At 43.9% G+C, this 27222-nt stretch overlaps 1 protein-coding gene across 2 annotated transcripts; it reads right to left on the bottom strand.

Moving 5' to 3' along the window:
* Positions 1-113: 113 nt before the first annotated feature.
* On the bottom strand, positions 114-26019 carry LOC128346555 (myelin protein zero-like protein 1). 2 transcript variants are annotated; one of them, XM_053299980.1, is made up of 7 exons: positions 25853-26015; positions 3011-3171; positions 2107-2320; positions 1462-1527; positions 1272-1334; positions 1106-1179; positions 114-998 (listed from the first exon to the last, which is right to left on the bottom strand). In XM_053299980.1, the coding sequence occupies exons 1-6, from the start codon at positions 25995-25997 to the stop codon at positions 1154-1156; spliced, it is 675 nt and encodes a 224-aa protein (XP_053155955.1). In that variant the 5' UTR covers positions 25998-26015; the 3' UTR covers positions 114-998; positions 1106-1153. The 2 variants fall into 2 exon arrangements, with proteins under 2 accessions (XP_053155955.1, XP_053155956.1); XM_053299981.1 differs by lacking the exon at positions 1462-1527 and having other exon boundaries at positions 25853-26019.
* Between the last annotated feature and the right edge of the window lie 1203 nt (positions 26020-27222).

Genomic DNA, 27222 nt, shown 5'->3' with positions numbered 1-27222 from the left:
AACTCCTTCCTGGCTACTATATTTACAGATCAACAGCATAATTCAGGAAGAAGTAAGGAAGGAAGGTGAGAAATTAAGGTATTTGACAGAATTCAAAGAACTCAGAGCATATGCCAGGTCTTATATATGTGTTTATTGAAGTATGACTCAGAATCTGAACAGGTGAAAGACTGTATGGTAAAATGGATGCAGAACTTTAACAGAACAATAGAGATGCAACAGTGAGAATTTCAATGGAAGGTGAATATAAAATTTATAGTGAATAGTACTCTAAGGGAAAATTGGTATAAAATGTACCTGCGTTGGTATGTTACTTCAGCAATGATCTCAAAGATGGGCAATAATTACCCTGGAAATTGCTGGAAATGTATGGAGCAGATGTCATGCACTTGTAAAAATATGTGGTGCACTTGTAAAAAAGCTCAAACATTTTGGAAAACAATACATTCCAAGATGCAGCAAATTTTGCATATAGATTTTCCTTTTCTTCTGGAAATTTTCATGTTAAACTTTACTAAACCACATATTCCTGTAAAGCACACTGAACTTTCTTTATATATGATAACGGCGGCAAGAATCCTTTATGCTTCCTGTTGGAAAACAAATCTGATTCAACTTTAGATGATTGGTGACTCAAACTTTGGGAATATGCATCAATGGCCAAAATAACTGTATATATTAAATGAGGATCCCCACCCCCCGAACATGGGAACCATTTATTCAATATAATATGTATCGCAGGGTTTGGTACCTCATCTGAGATTCAGCTTTTCCTTGAAGAGGAAATCAATTCGGATAGTAAGAATATCATTTTTGTTATCTTTCAGTTCTGCAGTCAATATTTTACAGAGTAGGGGAAGTGGGGGGAGGGACATGTTGGTTGAAGGAATTCAGGTTGATACATACAGACTGTAATGAGAATCATTGTATATGCTGTGTTTGATTATTTTGTTTTTCCTTTTCTTTTTTCTGTTTCTTCTGTTTCTGTGTTTATGTCTCTGTTAAAACAATAAAAATGATAATTTTTTTAAAATTGTAGGAGAAACGTCTTCATTTTTACTTGTTATCACTATTTCAAATGATGCATTGCGGTGCATGTGCTTACCTCTCTCTGCATCCGCGAAGCTTGCCTCCAGCTGCTTGAAATTGAGATCTACGGGCTCCTGGACACGCCTCTCCCTAGATGTGACAAAGGGGAAGCTGAGCATAAGCATCTATGTCATAGCTATGGGGGTGGTGGGAAAGGAATGCTGCATCTTGCAGTAACACACCTTGCTCGATACTAGCAAGCCTTTTCTCAATAGCCTCCAGCCGCGACCTCAACTCCATATGGTCTGAAAGGGAAAAGGCACTGTTCTCAAGTCACATTCATTTCTAACACATGTGATTGGTATGTGTGTGGGGGTGGGGGCGGGGCGCAAGGCAAAACACTGAGAGTTTGCTTCCCAGCTGCAGACACACCATTCTCAACTCGCTCCTCCAGGTTTTGCAGCTGTCGCAGGCACTCCTGAAGTGGTCCAACTGGACCTGGGTTTTTTTTAAAAAAAAAACAGAACGAACATCATCATGCGCAAAGAAGATTTGAGAAACCCCAATTCACGCTGTCGTGACAGGGCACAGCAACTACACCTTAGTCACAACCCCCCTCCCCAAGTCACATGTCCCACCCCCACCCCCATCACTCATGATGGAGCAGCAGCCTGGCTCATTCAAAAATATGCCATTGCAACCAGACAACGAACTGCATATTCAGTGGGTGGCTTACTCTTGCGTAGTGAACCCTCTCTGAGCCCAACCCACCTCACAATGCTGTCTGGAGCATAGCAGTCAACATAAAGTTAAAGTAAAGTGTGCCATCAAGTTGATTTCAATTCCTGGTGCCCACAGAGCCCTGTGGGTTTTTTGGTAGAATACAGGAGAGGTATACCATTGCTTCCTCCCACACAGTATGAGCTAATATATGACCTGACCATGGCCTTTCCCTGTTTATGTATTTGGTATCTGCTAGATGTTCTTTAAATCTAGTAACCAAATGTCTTCCTGTTTCTCCTATATAATTTTCACCACAGTCTGTACAGGTGATTTTGTAAATATTTTTTCAGGCACCTCTCTCCACAACTCTGAGTTGGATTTCTCCAGGCGTGACAACTATATCAGGAGGGTTCTTGACATCACAGATATAAGCGCCACTGTCCAGAAACTGCATGTTTGCTATATTGATAGATGCATCTTTCTTGTTCAAGTCTCCAGCCCAGCTGATTCGGTCTTTAAATGGTACATGCGTCCCCGGATATGCTTTCCCATTGGAATAATAGAAGAACTGTAATGAGGAACACAAACGGTTATATCATGTTCAAATCCTATTGCTTCCTACCAGATCTGCACAGCTTTTCCAATACCCAAGGACTCTGGTTTACAGTAACATTGGAATTCCAATTCCATATGCTGTGTGCTACCAGAGTATGTGTAAAATTTATATGGGAAAGCACACATTGTTTTCACTTTCTAGCCCCTTGAAAAGAGATCAATAAGGCACCCACAATAGGGAAATATAAAGGAAGGTCTGGAACTAGCTATGTCTATCAAGCCAGAGTGAAGCTTCCCCTCTCCCACTTATCCCAGGTCCTAGTTGCCTTCTTGCCTTCACAAACCTCTAACTGGACCTACTGCCACCACCACCAAAAAGGACCCTATTCTCATATCCTTTTTATACTTCCTTATCCTGAGAATACAACAGAACATCTAATCCAGCACAAGTAGTACTACTTCAGATAGACTATCACTCACCTAAACAAAACTTCTGCCAGTTTTGAAGCATAAACAAAAGGACTATCCTTAAGAACAAGCAGAATATGATCAATACTGTATGTGGACATTGTATGCAGACAGATTTACAATACACATTCTTATCAGTCATGAACAGAAAAGCATGATATACCAGCAACATACGTAATCTGCTTTGTTACAGGCTCTTATTCAAATCTAATTTACTCCAAACATCATGTCTTACCGACACAGAAGTAGTTGATCCCTCTGCTTGGAAGCTCCAGGTAACAGACGCCGCACTGCTAATCACCTCTGATGATTTGAATGTACATGAAAGTTTTGCCTCTGTCCCATTCTCTACAGAGAGCTCTGGTGGTGTGTATACTTCCACAGCTGAAACCTGGACTGTCAAGAACAACATCAAAAAAATCAGAATAGAGGCTTTATTGCTTATACATTCTGTATGAGCTATGCAGAAAGAAATGCTCATGTTAAACAACGTTGCACAAAATTAAGTTGTTAAACAAAGATGTAATAATCCAAAAGGACATGCCCTGTCAAGTCTGAGCGGTCAGAGGCTTTTTAATTAGCTTTGCTGACTGGGCAAAGATGCAGCTTCAGAAGTGGTCTCTCTTTCATATTTAGCAGGAGAAAACCAACAGTCTCTATTGAGCCCAGGCCCCAGCATAACATCTCTCCACTGGTAGTTGCTCGGGGCGGGGGAGGCACTTTTAAGATTGTGATCCATTTAGGGACAGGACATTATTTTCTCATATGTTGCTATGTAAACCACACAGTATTTTGGCTGAAAAGCTGCATATAAACAATGCTGCAGAGGGATGTGGACAAAATGACAGACTTCAGCTATTTATTCTTTAGGTCCAATGACCCTTCCATTTTCATGAACTAGAGCTAAATTATGCTGTTATAAACTTGAACCCAAACACAAAGCACCCTTTTAATAAATTAACTGACTATCTAGCAGTTGGCTAAGATAAACAAGGAATGGCTTCTCCAAGTGGCAATGCTGGCAAAACAGAAAATTAAACATCATCTAGTGACTTGGGGCCACCTAATGGTGCAGTGGGGAAGAGCTTGACTAACAAGCAGAAGGTCAGAACATAAGAACAACCCTGCTGGATCAGGCCCAAGGTCCATCTAGTCCAGCATCCTGTTTCACACAGTGGCCCACCACATGCTGCTGGAAGCCTACAGGCAGGAGGTGAGGGCATGCCCTTCTCTCCTGCTGTTACTCCCTTGCAACTGGTACTCAGAGGCATCCTGGCTCTGAGGCTGGAGGTGGTCTATAGCCCTCTGACTAGTAGCTTTTGATAGACCTTTCCTCCATGAAATTATCCAAACCCCACTTAAAGCCATCCAGGTTGTTGGCTGTCACCACATCTTGTGGCAGAGAATTCCACAAGTTGATTATGCGTTGTGTGAAAAAGTACTTCCCTTTGTTGGCCCTAGACTTCCTGGCAATCAATTTCATGGGATGATCCCTGGTTCTAGTGTTATGTGAGAGGGAGAAGAATTTCTCTCTCTCCACTTTCTCCACACCATGCATGATTTTATAGACCTCTATCAAGTTTCCCTGCAGTCGTCTTTTTTTCTAAACTAAATAGCCCCAGGTGCTGTAGCCTTGCCTCATAAGGAAGGTGCTCTAGGCCCCTGATCATCTTGGTTGCCCTCTTCTGCACCTTTTCCAGCTCTACAACGTCCTTTTTTAGAGGTGGTGACCAGATTTGTACGCAGTACTCCAGGTGTGGCCCCGCCATAGTTTTGTATGACGGCATTATAATATTAGCAGTTTTATTTTCAATCCCCTTCCCAATGATTCCTAGCATGGAATTGCCTGTTCTCGCAGCTGTCGCACATTGAGTCGACACTTTCAACGAGCTGTCCACCACGACCCCAAGATCCCTCTCCTGGTCAGTCACCGACAGCTCAGATCCCATCAGTGTATACTTGAAGTTGGGGATTTTTCGTCCCAATGTGCATCACCTTACACATGCCAACATTAAACTGCATTTGCCATTTGGTCGTCCACTCCCCCAGTTTGGAGAGATCTTTTTGGAGCTCCTCACAATCAGTTTTGGATTTCAATACCCAAAAGAGTTTGGTATCATCTGTAAATTTGGCCACCTTGCTGCTTACCCCTACTTCTAGATCATTTATGAATAAATTAAAACACACCGGTCCCAGTACAGATCCCTGGGGAACCCCACTTCTTACTTCCCTCCATTGTGAAAACTCTCCATTTATACCTACCCTCTGTTTCCTGTTTTTCAACCAGTTAGCAATCCACACATGTACTTGTCCCCTTGTCCCATGACCACTAAGTTTCCTCAGGAGTCTGATGAGGAACTTTGTCAAAAGCTTTTTGGGAGTCCTGGTATACTATGTCAACTGGATCACCTTTATCCACACACTTGTTGACACTCTCAAAGAACTCCAAAAGGTTTGTGAGGCAAGATTTACCTTTGCAGAAGCCATGCTGGTTCACTCCCAGCAGGGCCAGTTCTTCTAGGTGCTTTACAATTTTATCCTTGAGGATGCTTTCCATCAATTTGCCTGGAATGGACGTTAAGCTAACCGGCCTGTAATTTCCCGGATCACCCCTGGATCCCTTTTTGAAAATCGGTGTTACATTGGCTACTTTCCAGTCCTCTGGTACAGAGCCTGATTGCAGGGATAGGTTATATATTTTAGCAAGGAGGTTGGCAATTTCACATTTGAGTTCTTTGAGGACTCTTGGATGGATGCCATCCTCCCCTGGTGATTTGCTAGTTTTCTGATTTTCCAGACAGATTAGAACATCATCTCTTGTCACTGCTATCTGACTCAGTTCTTTAGCCTCCATCCCCAAAAAGCCTGGTTCAGGAACAAGTATCTGCTCAGTATCCTCTGCCATGAAGACGGACGCAAAGAACTCATTTAGCTTCTCTGCAACCTCCATATCCTCCTTAATAATCCCTTTCACTCCCTCATTGTCTAATAGACCAACTGCCTCCCTGGCAGGTTTTCTACTTCTGATGTATTTAAAGAAGTTTTTGTTATTCCCCTTGATACTTTTAGCTAAAGGTTCCTCAAACTCTCTTTTTGCCTCCCTTAAAGTCACCTTGCATTTCTTTTGCCAGAGTTTGTGTTTCTTTCTGTTCTCCTCATTTGGGCAGGCCTTCCAATTTTGGAAGGAAGTCTTCCTCCCTTTTATGGCTTCCTTGACTGTACCTGTTAGCCATGCTGGCATCCTCCTGGACTTAGTGGTACCTTTCCTCCTTTTGGGTATACAATCTATCTGGGCTTCTAGTATTGTGGGTTTGTGTAAACTCCATGCATTCTGGAGTGAAGTGACTCTCCTGATTTTCCCTTTCAGTTTTCTTTTCACCATACTCTTTGTTTTGGAGAAGCTCCCCCTTCTGAAATTCAAAATGTCTGTGTTAGACTTCCTTGGTGATTCTCTTCCCACATGTATGCTGAATTTGATCGCACTATGGTCACTGTTCCCTAAAGGGTTGATGACACTGACATCACACACCAGGTCTTGGGTGCCACTCAGGATTAAGTCCAAGGTTGCCTTCTCTCTGGTTGGTTCCAAGACCAACTGTTCTAGGGCACAGTCATTCAGCATATCTAGAACTGGACCTCTCTGTCATTACCTGACTATGAATTTACCCAGTCTATGTGTGGGTAATTGTAGTCACCCATTATTACAGCCCTGCCTCTCCTTGATGCCTCCCTGATTTCCTCCTGCAACTCCGAGTCACTGTCGGCATTATGATCCGGAGGGCAATAGCACGTCCCCAGTAGCACGTTCCCTTTCTGGCCTTGTATAGTCACCCACAGGCTTTCTGTGGAGGACTCCAGCACCTAGGTTTTCTAGCTTGTTAGATTCTATCCTTTCTTTAACATACAGTGCTACCCCTCCTCCAAGGCGCCCCTCCCTGTCCTTTCTATAGAGTTTATACCCAGGGATAACAGTGTCCCACCGGTTCTCACTGTTCCACCATGTTTCTGTAATGCCCACTATAGCTATTTCTGCGTTAGCAACCAAGCACTCCAGCTCACCCATTTTGGCTCGGAGGCTTCTGGCATTGGCATATAAGCACCAATACACTGAATCTCTCCCCTGATGTATGCTATTCTTTTGACTCTTTGACCTGCTGGCACAGGCTCCCTTCTGCTCTTTATGTGGTTCTGCTCTGTCCCCTTCTGTTTTATCTGAATTCTTTGCAGCCTCACACTTTAAAGGATGGCTTTTGCCAAACGGGATACTGCCCAGCTCCCATCGGCTGTTCCCCAGGTGTCATTTTAAAAGCTGCTCTGCAACCTTTTTGATTTTAAGCGCCAGCAGTCTGGTTCCATCTTGGTTCAAGTGCAGCCCGTCCCTTTTGTACAGGTCTTGCTTGCCCCAAAATGTGTCCCAGTGCCTAACAAATCTAAACCCCTCCTCCTGGCACCAACGTCTCATCTACGCATTGAAACCCCTCAGCTCTGCCTGTCTCACTGTACTTGCGCGTGGAACAGGTAGCATTTCTGAGAATGCTACCTTGGGGGTCCTGGACGTCAATACGCTACCTATCAGCCTAAATTTGGCTTCCAGGACCTCCCAACTACATTTGACCACATCATAGGTGCCGACATGCACCACAACAGCTATCTCCTTCCCAGCACTGCCTAACAGCCTATCTAGATGCTGCATGATGTCTGCAACCTTTGCACCAGACAGGCAAGTCACCATGCAGCCAACACACAGGTCACAGGGCTCCTTGTGATAACAGGATCTTGTTCCAGGCTCGATTTCAAAATGCTACCTATCAGCCTAAATTTGGCTTCCACGACCTCCCGACTGCATTTCCCCACATCGTTGGTGCCGACATGCACCACGACAGCTGTCTCCTCCCCAGCACTGCCTAGGAGCCTGTCTAGACGCTGCGTAATGTCCGCAACCTTCGCACCAGGCAGGCTAGTCACCGTGCGGTCAACACGCGGGTCACAAACCCATCTCTCTATCCCTCTAATGATCGAATCACCAACTACAAGGAGGCCCCCACCCCCCAGAGGAGTTTCCCCTGTGCGAGAGGATATGGGCTCATCATCCACGGAAGAGGTCCCTTCTAAAGGAGCATTTCCCTCTTCCTCAGACCGATGTCCTCCTTGCCCGAGACCTTCATTCTCCCTGACAGCAGAGGAGCTACCAGCCCTGGAGTGGGATGCCTCTACCACATCCCTGAAGGTCTCGTCTGCATGCCTCTCTGAGCTTCTCCAAATCCGCCACCTTGGTCTCAAGGGAACAGATTTGTTCCCTGAGAGCCAGGAGCTCCTTGCACCGAGCACACACCCATGACTTCTGCCCATGGGGCAATTAATCATACATGTGGCACTCTGTGCAATACACTGGGAAGTGCCCCCTCTCCTGCTGACTTTCTATCTCCATACTGGTTTTGTTGGCTATTTACAGTATTTAGAGATAGTTTATTAGAAGGATAGGTCAGTTGTAATGGTCAGCTATTTAACTGTCCAAACAGCCTTTCTCAAGAATGTGAGAGAAGGATTTGTACTTACCTTCTCTTCTCCACTGGGCTCCTTGTGATAACAGGATCTTGTTCCAGGCTCCCCCGCACACTTCCCACTAAACTCCTGCAAAACTCCAATGTCCTGTTTGCTTTCCCCGTGCGCTATGTTCTGTTTGCTATGCTCTCAGGCCTTCACCTCTTATGTAGAGAGTAGGCTTCAAACTGAGACACAGGATGTGGGTCAAAGGAATGTGTGGGGTCTCCCACAGCCCTAGCTGACTCCACCCCATCCAGGCAGGGGCAAACAAAAACAGTGGAGTTTGCTAGCCCTGGCAAATGCTAGCCCTGGCAAATAATATACACAGACTAGGACTTATCCCTTAAAGAGAAACCATCCCTTCAAAATCTCCCCTCCTGCTGTTAGTTAGTTTGAAGGAGGAAAAGGCTAGATGTTGTTCTGTTCAGAAAAGCTTGCTCACCTCCTCAAGAAGCTTCTGCTCTTCCCAGAGTAGGCTTCAAACTCAAGGTTGCCGGTTTGAATCCCCACTGGTATGTTTCCCAGAGAAACACCTATATTGGGTAGAAGCGATATAGGAAGATGCTGCAAGGCATCATCTCATACTGCACAGGAGGAGGCAATGGTAAACCGCTCCTGTATTCTACCAAAGAAAACCCCAAGGCTCTGTGGGTGCCAGGAGATCGACTTGACAGCACACTAGTGACTTGGGAATGCACAGCGAGGACTAACTGTATATTTAAAATGCTTTTAATAGAAGAGAAACTAAAAAGAGATGAGCAAACTAATCTTCCAACTGTCTTTGGATTAAGTAAACCAGACAAGTAGTCAGGGAAAGAAGGGCAGAGAAATGTGTAATCTCCAATCCATGGGCCATTGCAGCTTGTTACCTGTCCTTTCCAACAGCATGTGCACTATACACATCCAATAGCAGTGTTCTTCATTGCAAGGCCCAGGATTCAGTGATTATCATAGACTCCAAGAGTGGCTCCTTGACAAATTGTTTATTAGGCTGGCCTGAAGCTTAAGCAAAGGCTCCATACTCTCTGCTCTTGTGGTAGCAAACATGACTTGTCCCCATAGCTAAGCAGGGTCTGCCCCGGTTGCATATGAATGGGAGACTTGATGTGTCAGCACTGCAAGATATTCCCCTCAGAGGATGAAGCCGCTCTGGGAAGAGCATCAAAGTTCCCAGTTCCCTCCCTGGCTTCTCCAGGATAGGGCTGAGAGAGATTCCTGCCTGCAACCTTGGAGAAGCTGCTGCCAGTCTGTGAAGACAATACTGAGCTAGATAGACCAATGGTCTGACTCAGTATATGGCAGTTTCCTATGTTCCTAACCATTTCCAGTGCTGCAGTTTATCCAGTGCTGCTGGGGCTCCTTTAAGGGAAATGAAGCCATGGCAAGTCCCAGTGCCATCTTGGAAGGCACTCACAGAGCTTTGGAAAATGTAGCCCATTCAAGTGATTCCCCCCTAGAGATTTATAAGGAAAGCTTTGGGAAGAACTACACTTCTCAGTACCTCCATCCCACACATCCCCAGTTGGTGCTGGAGTTCAACATGGCTTCATTTCTCTTAAAGGCCACACAGACACCCCACCCCACCCCACACAGGGGAAAGCGCAGCACTGTGCAGAGGTCAGGATGGGAAATGACTCTCAATGGAATGATTTTTGCCAAAGTGACCTCCACTTTTTTAAAAAAGGAAGGAAGATCTCCGTCCTATAGTGTTCCATAGAGTCACCTTGGAAACAAAGTGTTTCCAAAGAGAAGGGGCAGTCTTCATGCAGTTTAAAGGGGTTGGTGGGTCTTGACAACTGGGCAACAAGTAGGTGAACCAAGACCTTTTCAAGGTGCCAGACTCTAGAGTGCCTCCATTCTTACTGGCCAACTTTTACCACTGCTGCTCCCAGCTTCCGTTTACAAGTCAGGTGTTTCCTGTGTTCATCCTCCTTTCCAGTGACCTGTGTTGCAGGGCCAGGAACCTGATAACATACCATGCGGAGTGCTTTTCTTCAACACTTGCTATGAAGAGTTCTCCCCATCCCTAATCTAGACATAACTTCCTTCATACCTAGACACCGAATATACTGCACTTCACTAAAGGAGCCCCATCACCCCTGCTAACTGGGCAAAGAGGCACCTTTTACCGTGGTGATTCTCTTTGTTTAGTAGGGGGAGAGTAGCTGGCCCTATCCACCTCCAGCACAGTACGTCCAGTGACTGTTGCTGGTGTCTATCTTATGTTTCTTTTTAGAATGTGAGCCCTTTGGGGACAGGGTTCCATCTTGTTTATTTGTTGATTTCTCTGTGTAAACCACCCTGAGCCATTTTTGGAAGGGCGGTATAGAAACAGAATTTATTATTATTATTATTATTATTATTATCTTGTGGTTTCCTCACTGTGGACTTTCCAGGCTTGCCTCAATGGACATGCTCAAAACACATACCCATTTCAAAACTTTGAAGGCACAGACTGCCTTATTGTTTACTTTTCTGAAGATCTATGAAGTGTACTGCTCATTTACTCTAAGCACGAAACCAAGGACTACATTCATTTCTAAATCTACACAAATCTCTTTTAGAATTTATATTATGCAGTTGGTACAAATCTAAAGACCTTCCATGATGAGGATTAAAAGAGCTCAAAATGTGAACAGGAGGTATTCACAAAAGCAGTGGTTGCTCCAACATTTAAAATGTTCCCCAAGGGGTTATCTTTATACACAAAAGTCCCAAGTCTGTAACTTTGGAACATAGGAAGCTGCCATATACTGAGTCAGACCATTGGTCTATTTAGCTCAGTATTGTCTTCACAGACTGATGGCGGCTTCTCCAAGGTTGCAGGCAGGAATCTCTCTCAGCCCTATCTTGGAGATGCCAGGGAGGGAACTTGGAACCTTCTGATGCTGTTCCCAGAGCGGCTCCATCCCCTAAGGGGAATATCGTACAGTGCTTGCACTTCTAGTCTCCCATTCATTTGTAAGCAGGGCAGACCCTGCTTAGCTAAGGAGACATGTCATGCTTGCTACCACAAGACCAGCTCCCATTAAAAAAACATAGGAAGCTGCCATATATTGAGTCAGACCATAGGTCCATCTTGCTCAGTATTGTCTACACAGACTGGCAGCGGCTTCTCCAAGGTTGCAGGCAGGAATCTCTCTCAGCCCTATCTTGGAGATGCCAGGGAAGGAACTTGGAGCATAGATCCTCTTCCCAGAGCAGCTCCATCCTCTAAGGGGAATATCTTACAGCACTCACACTTCTAGTCTCCCTTTTGTATGCAACCAGGGCAGATCCTGCTTAGCTTAAGAGGACAAGTCATGCTTGCGGCCACAAGACCAGCTCTCTTTGCTTGCTGCAAACTTGCTGCAAACATTACTAGTCACAGACCATAGAATGACCCTCAATGTCCCTGAAGTAGCTAAGCTAGAAGATGCAGAGGCAGCCTCAGATGTTGTCTTATCGAAGGTCCTGTAAATCCTATAGCATTTTTAAAAGCTTAACCTCACAAAAACCATGCCAAGTAGGTTAAGCTGAGAAAATGATTTGCACATCCTTTGATTTTACTGGCTGAATACATATACTATGCACAATATCTACAGCTAGCACTATCGATCTTGGCACACTTTCCGTTTTCTAAGCCTAATTGCTTGAGCATATAAACAAAGTGGAATAGCAACAGCTATTCAACAGGTAGGGGCTAAAGACTAAAAAAGCCAAGATGACTGAAGCTGCACATCGTACAAACCTCTTTGCCAACATTTGTCCTCAAAAGCAGCTTTCTAAAACTGGGAGCCTTGGGACTTTAATGGACTGATTAGTGCAAATATGCTGGAAATGTGGCTTTGTGCTCTATTAAGCTTCACGTCATGGCCTTTCACCTGTCACTTCTGTATGAACTAGAGAAGTTGTACAAGTTCCAAGAAACAGTAGGATCTCATAGTAAATGCAATTTACTATGAAAATTATAAAGAGTAAGAAAAAGTTAATTCCCAAAAAAAAAAAAAAAAGGCTCTCTAAATGGATGTTCTAAAAGAGCTGAAGATACCAGATTTTGCTCCCACCAGCCATTCGGACAGATGCTCAAGACAGCCGTCCAAAGGAGATCTGCCCAAGTTGGACATCAGCCAAAGAGGACTGCAACACAACACAGTTCTTCCATAAGCACATGTCTGCAAGCAGACAGTTCTCAGCAGTCTCTCTGCACTCTCACTGCAGCTTAGAAGAACCAGCAAATGCACCATCAAGTCCAAAGACAGGCAGACAGACTTATTAGTGATCACTGGAAAAGTTAACATCCCACTGGCAGACACAAATCCCAAATGTATATTTCATTTTTAAGTTTTGGTTGAGCCCATTATCTTTATATCATACTGAAGTGGAAAGATAGGCAATGCCTCTTTCCACTCTATAATCTTGCTTTCTTATGAAAGAAATCATCCTAGAGTACTTCGGTTCTTGTGTTTGTCTGAAAAACTGCTGAGCTGCTGCAAAGAACTGCAATGAAAGTTTGTCAGGAAAAAGCTGCAGTGTTTTATTTCTGTATGTGTTATTGTAACTATCAAGACTTTGCAACTGATAGTGTCAGGACAAACCAACAAGGATGATTGGCTTAAAATGTTGTTCAGCTGGAAAGCAAAAGACAGGTCCATTGTACTAATCTCTCCAACAAGCCTCCTACTGGCTACTCTGGCTCAGTCCCTGCACCATATTCCCTTGCTACTCAAGATGATACTGTGGCTGGAGTATATAGGAGAAGCAATTGACCCAAATGGCAAGTCAAATAGCAAGATGGAGGTAACCATGGTTTCATCATCAGGGGAAGAGAACCTGAACAGACTTTTAAAGTCCTTATGCAAAACAGTTAAAGAGGCAAGTGAGTCTTCATTGCTTTGAGTCTTCGCATAAAACACTCAGAGAAAAACACACTCCCCATGAGCTTGAATGGTTTGTTCGGTAGTTGTTTTACAGCAAGGCTGCACAACTTCAGCCCTCCTGCTGAATGTTGGCCCAGAACTCCCATAATCCCTGGCTATTGGATACTGTGGCTAGGGATTATGGGAGTTGTAGACCAAAAACAGCTGGGGGGGGTGGCCCTAAGTTGAGCAGGCCTGTTTTAGAGTAAGCACCTGCAGACACCCCACCCTTACCCCAAATTCACAACATGGTAACTTTATTACATATAAAAATACCTGATCAATCGGCTGATTACATAGTCAAAGGACTGATTTAGCAGAACTGTGATAAACGTATGCAAGTGGCAAAAACCAAAATTAGTAGAAGTCCCATTTGTTTCTAAAAGTGACTCACACGTTGTGCAGTGTGACATGTGCAGTTTGAGCTGCCCATGCTGTTGAGGACTGCTAAGGAACTACTGGCAGTCTTGTGATTTTGCACAAGAGCTCAAATATTTAAAGCAGTGTGCCTGCACTGCAGGACTGCTATTTACATTGGAAACAAGGTAAATAGCACTCCCAAGGTGTGGGCACACTTCTTTACATATTTATGCTCTTGCATAAAAGCACAAACCTACCAGTGGTTTCTTAGTTGGTTTCTTAGCCACTCACAACAGTATGGGTGGCTAAGAACTGCTTGCATGCGTTATGCTGTGCAAAATGTGGGCCACTATGAGCTAGCTATATTATGCTAGTATAAGTAAGAATGCTCAAGTGACTAAACAATTTTTTTTTATCCTGGAAGTCCAAGGATACCTGAAGGGATCAGAATTTGTGTCTCAAATTAAATCGTAAGGACAAAAATCTGTTTCTAAGTGTGCTTAATGTGATACAAAAAGGTTTCCTGCCCTTCTAAAGGAAAAGTACAGGTCATGCACACACTCAACCTACTTCAGAGCTGGAGAGGAAAGAGCCTTCACTTCTGTCTGTCCAAGCAAACGGCACCATGATACAATTTTTTTTAAAGGTAGACCAGAACTCATACAAGGCAAGTCTTAACTTCATGCAATACAATGTATGTTTGACTACACTACAATCAAACATACATCAATATATGTATAAACCATTTTCTTCCTGGGGTTGTACCATATGCTACAACAGGCCCGCACAGCATTAGGCCTGGGGGATGGATCCAACCCATGGGAAACTTTTTCCTGGCCCTCAGGATGGAATAATGTGTAGCAACAGAAGGAGCCATGAAGAGCCCTTGGCCTCTCCTGCTGATGAACAGCAGGGGCTTAGTGTAGTTGGCTGCTTAAGATCCGATATCCCCTACCCCTGAGCTAGAGCCTGCTGAAACGAGCCCACTCGTACATTCCTCTTTCCCCTGCCTCCAGCCCTCTGCCCCCAATCTTTCATTAATATTTTCAGTAACTTTAATAGTAATTAATGTGCTGAAACTTAATCTCCCCCAACCGACACCAAGTCATGGATGGTTCTGGCCCACTGGGGCATTTCAGTTGGTCACCCCTGTGCTAGAGTCATAATGAGAAGTGGAACTTCAGCAGGCATATGCAGTTAGCTGCTGAACTGTGCAAGCCCCTCCCACAGTCCTAGGGACCAAGGAAACAGGCTGGAATTGGGCTACATCTGGAATGTTTGATAGCTTGTCGCTCTGAAGAGGGACAATCAAAGGTAGGATAATCTAGGGGTCTACGAGGCTAGTAAACTAGAAAATCCTCCTCCCCCAGTTCTACTTTGCAACTTCAGTTCCATTCTTTACAACAGTAACATCTTCAGAATCAGGATACAACTGAACGGGAGGAAGCAGTTGTTTACATATTCAGTCAATTTCCTGCAAGAGTCAGTATGATGAAAAGTCTGTTGAAAAACCTTAATTTCACACAATAAGACGAAATCCAGCAAAATCCAGCCAAAAGGTTTCCAGACAAAATACAAAGTGCTAGTTATAAAGCCCTAAATGGCTTAGGCCCTGGATATCTAAGAGAGTGTCTTCTTCACTACGAGCCCCACCGCCCACTGAGGTCATCTGAGGAGGTCCGTCTCCAGTTACCACCAACCCGTTTGGTGGCTACACAGAGACAGGCCTTTTCAGTCGCTGCCCCAAGATTGTGGAATGCGCTCCATACTGAGATATGATCCTCCCCATCTCTGGCAATTTTCAAAAAACACCTGAAAACCCATCTTTTTGCCCAAGCTTTCTCAGCTTCCTAAATATTTTAGGTTTTAATCTCTGGTTTATTTTTAAATTGTTAAATTGTTTTAAGTTTTTTGTATATGCTTTTAACTTGTTTTATGCTATTGTTAACTGCCCAGAGATGAAAGTTTGGGGTGGTGTACAAATTTGATAAATACAATAAAATAAATAAATAAATAAATAAAATCTGACTGACAAGAATTGCATACACATTGCATTGAAATGAAATTCATGATGGATCCCAGTGGCATAATTTATATATTGAAATGTGAGCTTTTGTAGTTTATAATGCATTTTCCTATGAAACACTAACAGACTAACAAAATGATCAGCCTACATCTGACTTGCAAGTCAGACACAAACTGATTTGGGAACTTTTGTTGAAAAGTGGCATATAAATATTCGTCATATTCGTAAGAAACACCCCATAAGTCATTACAATTTACCAGTCTACCTGTCCACATGTACCTATGTTATGTGGACACTTGTGCCCTAAATGTAAATAGTTTATTTTTTAGAATGTGAAGTTCTCTCCACAAACGAGATGACCAGTTGAGAAAATACATGGCAGATTTTTCAAGATTATTGTCTACAGTTGTTACAATGTATCCATTTGGAAGAGGATCATTCGTTTACATTCCTTCATAAGGTCACCTCCACACAGAAAATAGGTTATCTGGTCTTTTAGTAGTGAGCATGATTTGTCTCCTTTGCTAAGCAAGATCCATTTGGAAGAGGATCATTCGTTTACACTCCTTCATAAGGTCACCTCCACACAGAAAATAGGTTATCTGGTCTTTTAGTAGTGAGTATGATTTGTCTCCTTTGCTAAGCAAGATCTACCTTGGTTTGCATTTGGATGGGAGATTTTATGGGAGCTCTGTAAGGTATGGGACCATAGCTCAGTGGAAGAGCATATGCATACAGAAGGTCCCAGGTTCACTCCTTGGCATCTCCAGGTAGGGCTGCGAGAGACTCCTGCCTGTAACCTTGGAGAACTGTTGAGCAGCAATACTGAGCTAGATGGACCCATGCTCTGATTCCATGTATGGCAGCTTCTATGTCCCTACCAGTATATTACAATTTGAATGCAAGAACGTGCATTCCAAATAATATTCAAGATCTCCCTATGATATCCAATCACCCTCATGCTGGAACTGATGGCTTATCCTGCTCTTCGAGAGTCAAGCTATTATGTTTACAGGTAGTAGGTATTAGAATGCTTTGTAATTAGTCTGAGGTTGATACAGGTTTTAATCCTGATAATGGGCAAGTCACTGAGGCTGTAGCTTAGTGAGAATATTCACAGATAAGATTTCTCATAACACTACCAAGAACTGTAGATAATGGGTACAAAAATTGATACAGAATTACTGCTGCTTATTCTAGGATACCCAGGATGATATTTTCTATGACCAAAGACCATAATTCCTAAATAGGGTAAACAAAAATTGAAGTGCAGTCTGATGTCTGAGTTCACATCATGTAGGCTTCTTTTGGCCGAGAGCAAAGCAGATAGACATTAATGATTAGGAAATCAGGCCAGTTTAACAAAAAGGTGCACATGCAGGTAGTAGTAATCCATGACAGGACAAGTTATTTTCTAAATAGCGCAGTGAAAGAGTCGTCCTGGCCAGTCTTCAGGTCTATTGGTAATACTATCACATAGATTAAACATGGAGTAACAGTTTCATTAGCTAGCAAAAATATTGTCTAGAAAAAAGGTGCTTTTAGTCACTGAAGCACTATCTGTACCAGAGACTACATTTGATTCATGCACTTTTAATATCTTCTATATATTTAATTCTCCTGGGTGTGCCTTTCGAACGTGCATCCCGGCAGCCCAGCTGATTGGCTGGGCTGCACGGGCGCCTGATTGGGTAAGGCGCACCCAGGAGAACAGCGGCGGCGGCCATGGCCGGGGAGCCAGGTGGGCAAGGCGGCGGGACTGGTCGGGCCCGGCCGCGGAGGCGAGGCAGCGGCTGGTGGCAGTGGCCGCACTCGGGTCAGCTAGTTAAGAACTATTAACTGAAGACTGTCAGAACCATCTCATTGGTCAAAGGAAAGGCTTCTCTTCTGGATCTGTTGTTTGTATGAACTCAGCAGTACATTATCATAATCAGCAGTAGTATTATACATTATCAGTATACAAGGAACACCTTACGTAGAGAGCCAACGTGCCCTTGACTATGTGGAACTTCATCGACAAAAGAGCTGCATCAAGAAGAGTTTGAAGTGGGTAGGTTTCTGTCATTTGTCAGTGAGTTCCAAGAATTTGTGATCTGCTAAAACATGTTTGTTATAACTACCCAGTGCTCTCCAGAGCTAGTGTACAAATTTTGGGACGGTGCTGAAATAGTCTGATCTAGCATGGAAAACTACAAGATCAAACATGCAGGTCATAGGGTGATTTACACATGTGGGCATGACTGATATGGATGGGCCAAGGCTGCTAAAGGGAGGCGTGGAACCTTGAAAAGGGGTAGCTTGAAGCTGCTGGCACTTCAATGATTTAACATTCCTGTATAACCATGGTAACCATGACGTAAATGAAGCTGTTTTCCTGCTAGTATAACCGTTGCCTGATTTTTGTATTCTGGGTCTCTCCTCTGGATTTTAGTCTGAGGTGACTCCTTCTTGATCAAGTATAAACTTGCTTCTCTTGCTACCTTTGCCTGGATTATTGGACTCTGCTAAGCAACGAACAGAGGGGAACTGTTTAGTTCCATGACAAGACATCCAGTATGCTGCTGACTTAAAAATTAGTACCAAGCTCCTTTTAACTTAATGTTAGCATATTATACAGTGTGGCTGAGATGCAACCAAAAAGGAAACTGTTGTCTTTACTGTGGTTGAGCTGCTAACAACTAGCCAGCTAAAGGAAACTTCCATTTATCCATTCATAAGTTCAGTATTTGTTCAATGTTTCCTCAAACTGCAGAATCAACGCAAGACTAGATATCTGATTATGCAATATATTATTATTATTGTTATTATTATTATTATTTATTCAAAATATATATACCCCACCCCTTTAGTAAGTGCACTACTGTTCAGGGTGGCTCACAACAAGATAGACACAGATACAATAAAAGTTATAAAAGTTATATGTTAGGTTATATATATCATCCCACCATTTTATGCTTACATTAGCAGAGGGGCAGACAACACAAATGCATGTGCACACACATTTTAATTGCTGCTTTATTGGTAATTTCTCTCTCCTCCTGTTTCAACACATGCAGTAGCACCTACTGCTTATATGTCTGGGAAATCAAAATATTTAGCTGTCAGGTTAGACATATTTATTTATTTTATAAATTTCTATACCACCCCAAACCAAAGTCTCGGGGCGGTTCACAATCATAAAACAATACAAAAGCACAAATCATTAAAATCAATTAAAACTCCAAAAAGCTGCCTAAAAACAAAAACAATTTACAATATTTCAAATTACAAAAGCTAAAAGGCTTCAAAGATCTTTTAAAGATCGCTAGAGATGGGGAGAGTCTTATGTCAGCGGGAAGCGCATTCCAAAGTCTCAGAGTGACAACTGAGAAGGCCTGTCCCTGAGTGGCCACCGAACGACTTGAAGGTAGCCACAGATGGGCCTCCCCTGACAAACGCAGTGGGGATCATGCAGAAGAAGACGCTCTCTTAAATACCGTGGGCCTAAGCAGTTTAGGGCTTTATAGGTTATAACCAGCACTTTGTATTTTGCCCGGAAACCTATTGGCAGCCAGTGTAACTCCTGTAATATAGGAGTAATATGGTCTCTTCGAGATGACCCGGAGACCAAGCTGGCTACCGCGTTCTGTACTAATTGTAGTTTCCGGACTACGTACAAAGGCAGCCCCACATGATATGAGGCAAAAGGAAACCTAGATTCACGGGCCCAGACAATTTCTCAATAATATACTGAGCAGAAAGTGGGAAAGAATGCTACTACTGTTTTTCCAAAACAGCATGTGTAAACCATCTTTCTATTATCTTGTTTCACTAAACTGAAACTGGGTTAAGAAAATATTTATATTGTGAAATGGCCATTTATTCAACTGCAGCTTTTAGAGCATGCCGTCATGGGCTGCCACAAACAACAGTTAAGATTCCTTTTATTATCCCAGTCATCTGTGTGTCTTTTTTAATTAGTTTGCTCAATAATTTGTAAGGTGGAAAAGAGTATTTTATTGGATCTTTGGGGCAAAATAATAATACTTTTTAAAATGCCAGAACAAAACTTTCACTCTTGGAACAATGATTTCTAAACTGCATCTTGCGGGAGCACTTCAAGTTGCACAATTTCAGCCCTCCAGCTGTTGTTGGACTACAACTCCTATCATCCCCAGCCACAGTGGCCAATAGTCAGGGATGAAGGAAGTTGCAATCCAATAACAGCTGGCGGGCCAAAGTTGCACAACCCTGGCCTAGTAGATATTTTCCAGTTAGCAGAATCTAATAGCAGAGAATACAGTCCTAAAGGTGATGGCCCCATGCTCAACAAGTTCAGAGTTCCATTTCCAGCACACAAAACATCACAGATTTTCTGGGGTGCCGTTTCCCATCTGTGGCATGAAAGCAATTTTTTTTAAAAAAGACTGGATTTTATATTTTCTGAAGCAGAAATGCATAGAAAAATAAAATTGGCCTTTTAAACTCAGTGATCCCCATGGACTTTCTCAGAGACAAGTCTTTTTTGGCTCATGCTGATAATGCCATGCCTACAAAAAAAGGGGGGGGGGAGGAACAATCCATCCAGCTTTACAACCATCCCCTCAAGGCAAGAGATTACAATAAACCACAACCAAAACTGTTTTGGTTTTCTTTAACCACCACGCCCAATAATCCCAACAGGGTTTCCATTGCCAATTCTCTCTCTTAGTTGTGCCAAAAATCTAAATTCTGATCAAATAAGCAGTGCATCAGAGTAGCAAGCCTTACATAACTTGTTTCGACTAGTAATAAGTATGAGATTTGCATCATGAAATATTTTCTTTCATCATCTGAAATAAGAATAGTGCTATACAAGTACAGGCATTCACTATTTATTTGATTTATATACCTCCCGTCCAAAAATGGCTCATGGTGGTTTACATCAAAATAAAAACAAAACAATTAAAAACAAAACTACAAAAACAGCATAAAACTAATTAACAATTAAAACATTTAAACAGAACCAGGCTGAACATTTACAGCAGTTAAAACAATTTACAATGAATTAAAAACCCTGGGAGGCCAGGCCAAACAGATAGGTTTTAAGGGCTCTCCTGAAGGCCAATGAGTTCAGGTTATGGATTTCTACTGGGAGTGCATTCCACAGCCACAGGGCAGCTACAGAGAAGGCCTGCCTCTGAGTTGCCATCAGACGAACCGCCGGTAACTGGAGACAGACCTCCTCAGTTGACCTTAATGTGTGGTGGGCATCATGTCGAAGAAGGCACTAACTTGACCTAAGCCATTTAGAGCTTTAAAGGTAATAACCAGCACTTTGTATTTTGCCCGGAAACATATCGGCAGCCAGTGTAACTGTTTCAAAACATGCATAATATGGTCTCTCTGGATTACCCCAGAGACCAATCCGGCTGTTGCATTATGAACTAAGTTTCCGAACTACGTACAAAGGCAGGCCCACGTAGAGCGCATTGCAGTAGTCAAGCCTGGAGGTTACCAGCTGATGCACCACTGTTTTGAGGTCATTCTCTTTAAGGAATCGGTGCAGCTGTGGAATCAGCCCAAGCTGATAGAAAGCTGGCCATAGCCTCCACCTGAGATACCAGGGTAAGGTCTGGGTCCAGGAGTACCCCCAAGCTGTGCACCTGCTCCTTCCAGGGGAGTGTAATCCCATCCAGCACAGGAATATTTAACTCATCCCTCAAATTCTGAGCCCCCACAATGAGCACCTCTGTCCTGTTTGGATTCAGCTTCAATTTGTTATCTCTCATCCAGCCCATTACTGCCTGTAGGCAGGCATTTAGAGAACGAGTGCCATTTCCTGAGGTTTAAGATGAAAAGGAGAAGTAGATTTGGGTGTCATCAGCATACTTATAACACCCAGCACCAAACCTCCTAATAACCTCACCCAGCGGTTTCATGTAAGTATTAAAAAGCATTGGTGACAAAATGGAGCCCTGAGGGACTCCATATAACAGTTCCTGTTTTGAGGAACAACTGTCACCAAGCTCCACCATCTGGAATCTACCCGAGAGATAGGAGTGGAACCACTGCAAAGCAGTGCCCCCACCCCCAAGTGATCCAAAAGAACCAGTAGAGTAACACTCCGTGGTAAAGGTCATCCATCAGGCTGACCAAGGCTGTCTCAACAACTACAAATATTTATATTCCGCTTTTCAACAAAAGTTTCCAAAGTGGTTTACATAGAGAAATAATAAATAAATAAATAAGAAAGATGGCTCCCTGTCCCCAAAGATATTGCAAGCAGGCTGTAATAGGAGGGCATGCACACAACCCCTCCCAACTTAGCCAACAGAGGCTACTCCTGATTCGGCTCTGAGGTCATGGAGCAATCAGGGGTGAGGAGCGGAAGAGACGTCACACACAACTGTAGTTTCATAAATTTTATTAAGGCAAATGGTTACATCTAAGCAATTAAGCATGCAAGCAAAATCAATCAATTGGTTTTCTTCCCTAACGTAGTGTAGTGTTTTCAATAGCAGTTAAAATTATTTTCTCTCACTAGCAATGAATTCTCTGTGTTATCTCGCAGCTTTTCTTTAACTAAGACAAAACATTTACAGTTTCGATTTTAAGCAGAGAGAGGGAGAAAATAGCAAAAATCCAGGCGTGAGAAAAAGGAGGGGGGAAGTGGTTGAAGAAGAAAGAGCAGAGAACGAAGGAGGGGTCCATTCTGGCCTTGGGACGACAGTCCAGAGTGAATGAGATGAGAACAGAGAAAGGGGAGGAGGGACGGGGGAGAGCGGGCTGAAGTGAGTATGCTGACTCACTGAAAGCTGACAGGCACAGGCTAAGGAAGAGACAGAGACTTTTCTGGGAAGCAGAAGGGGGAGAGAAAGAGATCCATAGGATGGTGGGGTGGGAGTTGGGCAGGGATGTTAGTTTAGAAGATGCTGGGCTGAAAGCAATGTCTGCAAACATATTTACTGGATCCTGCAGGCGAACGTCAGCTGTGGGACTCAGGAACTGAGATATTGAGTGTGCAGAGAGGCTTCCACTTGTCCAGGTGACTTGGCAGAGTAATCAAATATGTAGGAATGGAAGTCCCTCTGATCTTAGAGACCGGAGCAACTTCAGCAATCTGTTAGGCACGAGTTGCCTTCACAGGATAGGGGCTACATCCTATGGAGTGAGAACATGCCTTCCCTTGTTCTCCCTTACTGGGTGCTGGCAGGCGGGTTGGGTGGAGAGACCCCTCTACTTCATCTCTTCCTCCCTGTCTAACCTCGTGTGTGTGTGTCTGTGCGTGTGTCTGTGTGTGTCTTTATACCTTTTTCCAGGCCCATTATCAATATCTCATATCAGAAACAGTCATATCATTTCTCTCTGTGTCTCCAGTCTTATATCAGCAACTCCGGTTCCCCCAGAACTCTCTTACCATATTTGGTGAAGGAGTCTACCATTTGGGGGGTGGGCCGTATCTGGCACTTTACTGAATCAGATGGAGCTGTTTCCCTTTTGATGTTCTCAAAACATTCCTGTCTCTGCCCAGTTTGACAGGTTTGTGGTCATCTCGAAGCGCAGTTGGTGCCTTTTAGTCTCAAGAAATGTGTTAAGAGATAACATGCAAAGAGTTTCAGCAATTAATTGTGTGTGTGTGTTATATAAAATGTACCCCTGAAATATGTAGGTACTGATATCTATGTGCTGCTTCCTTAGACCTTCTAACTGAGCCAAAGTTCACACTCAAGTTTCTTGCAACATAACAATCCCAGATACAGGCCTAAGCTTAGCCCTTTGGGCCCTCAGTGCTGGTCCCAATTCAACCAGGGTGTTCACCACAAAGGGCTCACATAAGATAGACACCAGCAACAGTCACTGGAGGTACTGTGCTGTGGATGGATGTGCTAGTTACTCTCCTCCTGCTAAATAAAAAGAATCACCAATGTTTCCTCCAAAACTGCCTGGAGCTGATCAGCCACCACCCTCTCAATCACTTTGCCCAAACAAGGGAGATTAGCCTGTAACTATCCATCCTTACGGGGTCCAGGGAAGGCTTCTCAAGAAGCGGTCTAACCATTGCCTCCTTCAGACAAGGAGGCACCCTACCCTCCCTCAGCGATGTATTTATGATATTACCTAGGCCACCTCCAGCAGTCCCCCTGCTAGATAGAAGCAGCCAAATCGGGCAAGGATCCAGAGAACAAGCGGCAGGTCAAACTGCCCCGAGCAGCTTGTCCACATCTTCAGGAGCCACAGATTGAAACTGATCCAACCTAATTCTGCAAGAGGGATCTCTGGACACCTCTTTCATAGACCTTGCAGAAATAGTGGAGTCCAAGTCGGCCCAAATACAGGATATTTTGTCTGCAAAGAACCCATTAAAAGCGTCACAGCAGAACAACCCCAAGGGATGATTTGAAGCAGAAGGAGCAAAAATTAAACTCCTCACAACCCAGGATAGCTCTGTTGAACGCAAACCTGCACTCACAAATCTCTTTTTCGCTACATGCACGGCTTCCGCATAAGCCTTCAAATGGGTCACATGCTGCATCCGAATTCTCCTTCACTTGTGTTCTAGTCACTTACCCAACCGCTTCAGCCCCTACAACTCCTCAGTATACCAAGGGGCCATTTCTGAAGCAGGTCGGAAGGGAGCGATCATGTCTATATAATATAATATATAACAAGCATATTAAAGATAAAAAATAGATAAGTAAGCTGCTAAATTGGGTAAGAGTCTAAGCAACACTTCATATTGCTTATGGACTCATGGCTGGACTCATATTCAAGTCATTTAAGATTAGGGTATTTGTTCCATTAGCCTTAGTCTTAAAATGTTGGTTAATAACTGTTTATTTTGATGTGGTTCTATTCAGTGTTCCATTTCTTGAAGTAACTGGGTTTGTAAAGTGCCCAGGGGATAGTTCTGCAGAGGTATCCAGTTAATAGTATATTCTTCCTTCATTAAAATGAAGGAGTTGGATAACAGTGAACAGCAGACAGCTTCAGACTGATCATACTCTTTAGACCAGACTCCATACAGGCTCAAAGCATAGTCCTTTGTGGAAACAAGGCACAGCTACTTCATACAGAAATCCCCTTCCCAACTAATGGATGTACTGTTTGATTTTATATCATCTTTACCCCTGAATAGCGTGACCTGACTTTACTGCAGCTGGCTAGAGTAGCCATTTTGCATTCGACTAAGTTTTGCATACACAGGCCAGTGAGGCCACAACAAGAAAATGCTCAAGGCAATACAGAACATGTCTGAGAAGACTGGGATCAGTTTACACAGAAAAGTAAAGAAAGCTATAGTTAGGAACTATTGTTGTTCTTGGCTCTAAACAGGTTAGCCATCTGGTGATGTTACTGAACACCATGACTTTGGGGTGAGCATATGTCAATTTGACTAAAATTGATTGTGTTGTAACATGACCAGGGAAAAAAATGTTTTTGTGTATCAGCAAGATGTCCAGCTGGTGTAACGGATGAGTCGACCCTAACTGACTTGCACAGAGTGTAGCTTTACCTGCCATCACACAAGCTTCTGATAGCAAGTTTGTGGTGGCTGGTAAGCCCTGGGCTCAGCACACATGTGAGTAAAATCTAGTTCTGCATGCAGAATGAATGAAATAACTTCATTCGGACCACACGCCTCAGATAAGACTAGATTAACTCAAACGATGTGTCACCATATCAGTTTGGGAGATTATTCTCACGCCATGCTCATCGCATCAACCCTCCCTATGATTGAAGCAGTGCCTACAAAGGAATCAGAACTACATACGAAAACAGGAAATTAAAGATGAACACTCTCACTCCCACCCCCACCAACCACGTACAGGGACTTTGTCGCTTATCTTTAACTGGGAGACAAGAGAGACTAGTTCAAGGGCACGCAGATTTCCCCGGGTCAGCATTCACCCTTATCTAGGACTATGCAGAGCTGACCATGTTAACATGAAACTCCTTAAGAGCAAAGGGGTTAATCGCATCACACGGAGAGGCGCTACCAGGAGACGATGAGGATCTCCAGTCCCTCCACCCCAACACACACAATCCACCGAAGAAGCAACACCTCTCCCTTCCCCACAGCCGACCCAAGGACTCCGTGGGTTCTCTCGGGCACTTCTCAGCCAGCCTGCGCCAAGGGGCTGGTCCTCTCCCGAAAGCGCAAATGGCTCGCTCGCTCTCCCGCCCCGTAGTGGCTCTGCCTACGGCGGCGGGGCTCAAGGAGGGGAGCATCAGGCGCCTCTCTTTCTCTCAGTCTCCCACGCCGACCCCGACACGAGTCTGCACTTACACAGGCTCAGAGCAGCCACCAGAAAGAGCGCGAGCAGCCGGGCTGCGGACACCGCGCGCTCCCTTAGACCGCTACCTCCTGCTACCGCCGCTGCCATCTTCCGGCTTGCACCTCCTTTGCTTCCCATTGTTCCACCCCTGCCCATGGCTGGAGAAGGGCGGGGAAAGCAGAGGGGACCTCCAGACGGGTATTGAGCCGAAGAGCTGTCGATCACACACGCCTCCTGAATTCCGCTTCTCCTTTTCGCCAAGCTCTGCCCTGTATTTCTCATGGCGGATCCTGATTGGAGGCTCGCCTTGTCTTTCGCCCAGGGGAGAGCCAGTGAAAAAAGAACCGACCCGCAATGTTTCTGGACACGTGACAGGGAACGCCTTTCGGGCTGGACAGACCACGGAACGAACGACTTTATTCGTATGGTCTGGATGCCTCCAGGAATGGGCAGGGCTAGGTGCCAGGGCTCCAGTCCACCATGAATCGCGCAGCCCCAGTTTTTAGGATCTACTTGGCAGCCTCCTCTGGGCCCATCGCGGTACCTGCCTACAGCCTGAAATGCAACCTTAAGCCCTACCCTACTCAAGAAATATTTCACTTCATTTAGATTTAGCATGCGCATGAGTACTGCTGTTCATGTCGTTTGCTTTTAAACTCTATGGAGCATTGCAAGCCAACTTAGCAAGCTGCTTCTGATGGCTGTAACAGATGCACTCCCCTGAAGAATTCTGGAAATATTTTCCCTGCTTGGAAGTTCGGGAAAATGTGTTATAGCCACATTATCAATATTATGGCACAACTTTAAGAGCAAAATGTTGTTTTTGAAATACAGTAACTCTACACCAAAGCATGTCAGTTGCTACTTTTTGGAGCACATTTCAAATTCTTTCCTTTTAAAGGGATTTCATGTACTTAAGATCATTTTATGGGGTTTTGTTTTTGTTTTTTTACATGTATATCCCACTCTTCATCCGAGGAGATCAGAGAGGTGTACATGCTTATTTTTATCTCCACAACAACCCTGTGAGGTAGATTAGGCTGAGAGATACATGACTGGCCCAGAGTCACTGATGGTTGAACGGGGATTCGAACTCGGGTCTTCCCAGTCCTAGTCCAACACTAACCAGTACACTATGCTTTGGTTTCTGACACGTTTCAGCCCAAATTTCTGTTTTTAATAAAAACAACAAACATCACACGTTTTTTCTGTAGTCCACCACGAGAAAGAATAGAAACCAATTTCCAATAAATTAAGTTCCAAAGAGCTAATCATTGTTCCATCAAAGACATATGGCTACTAGTCCAGTGGCTCCTTAAAAACTAGTCCAGCTATTGTTAGGGCCATCCCTGGGGGGTGGTGGTGGAGGTGACTCAGTGGC

This window comes from Hemicordylus capensis, chromosome 2, assembly GCF_027244095.1.
Source record: "Hemicordylus capensis ecotype Gifberg chromosome 2, rHemCap1.1.pri, whole genome shotgun sequence".
NCBI classification, from domain to species: domain Eukaryota; kingdom Metazoa; phylum Chordata; class Lepidosauria; order Squamata; family Cordylidae; genus Hemicordylus; species Hemicordylus capensis.
The sequence above is the reverse complement of the archived record's forward strand: the minus strand, read 5'-3'. Positions and strand labels throughout refer to the sequence as shown.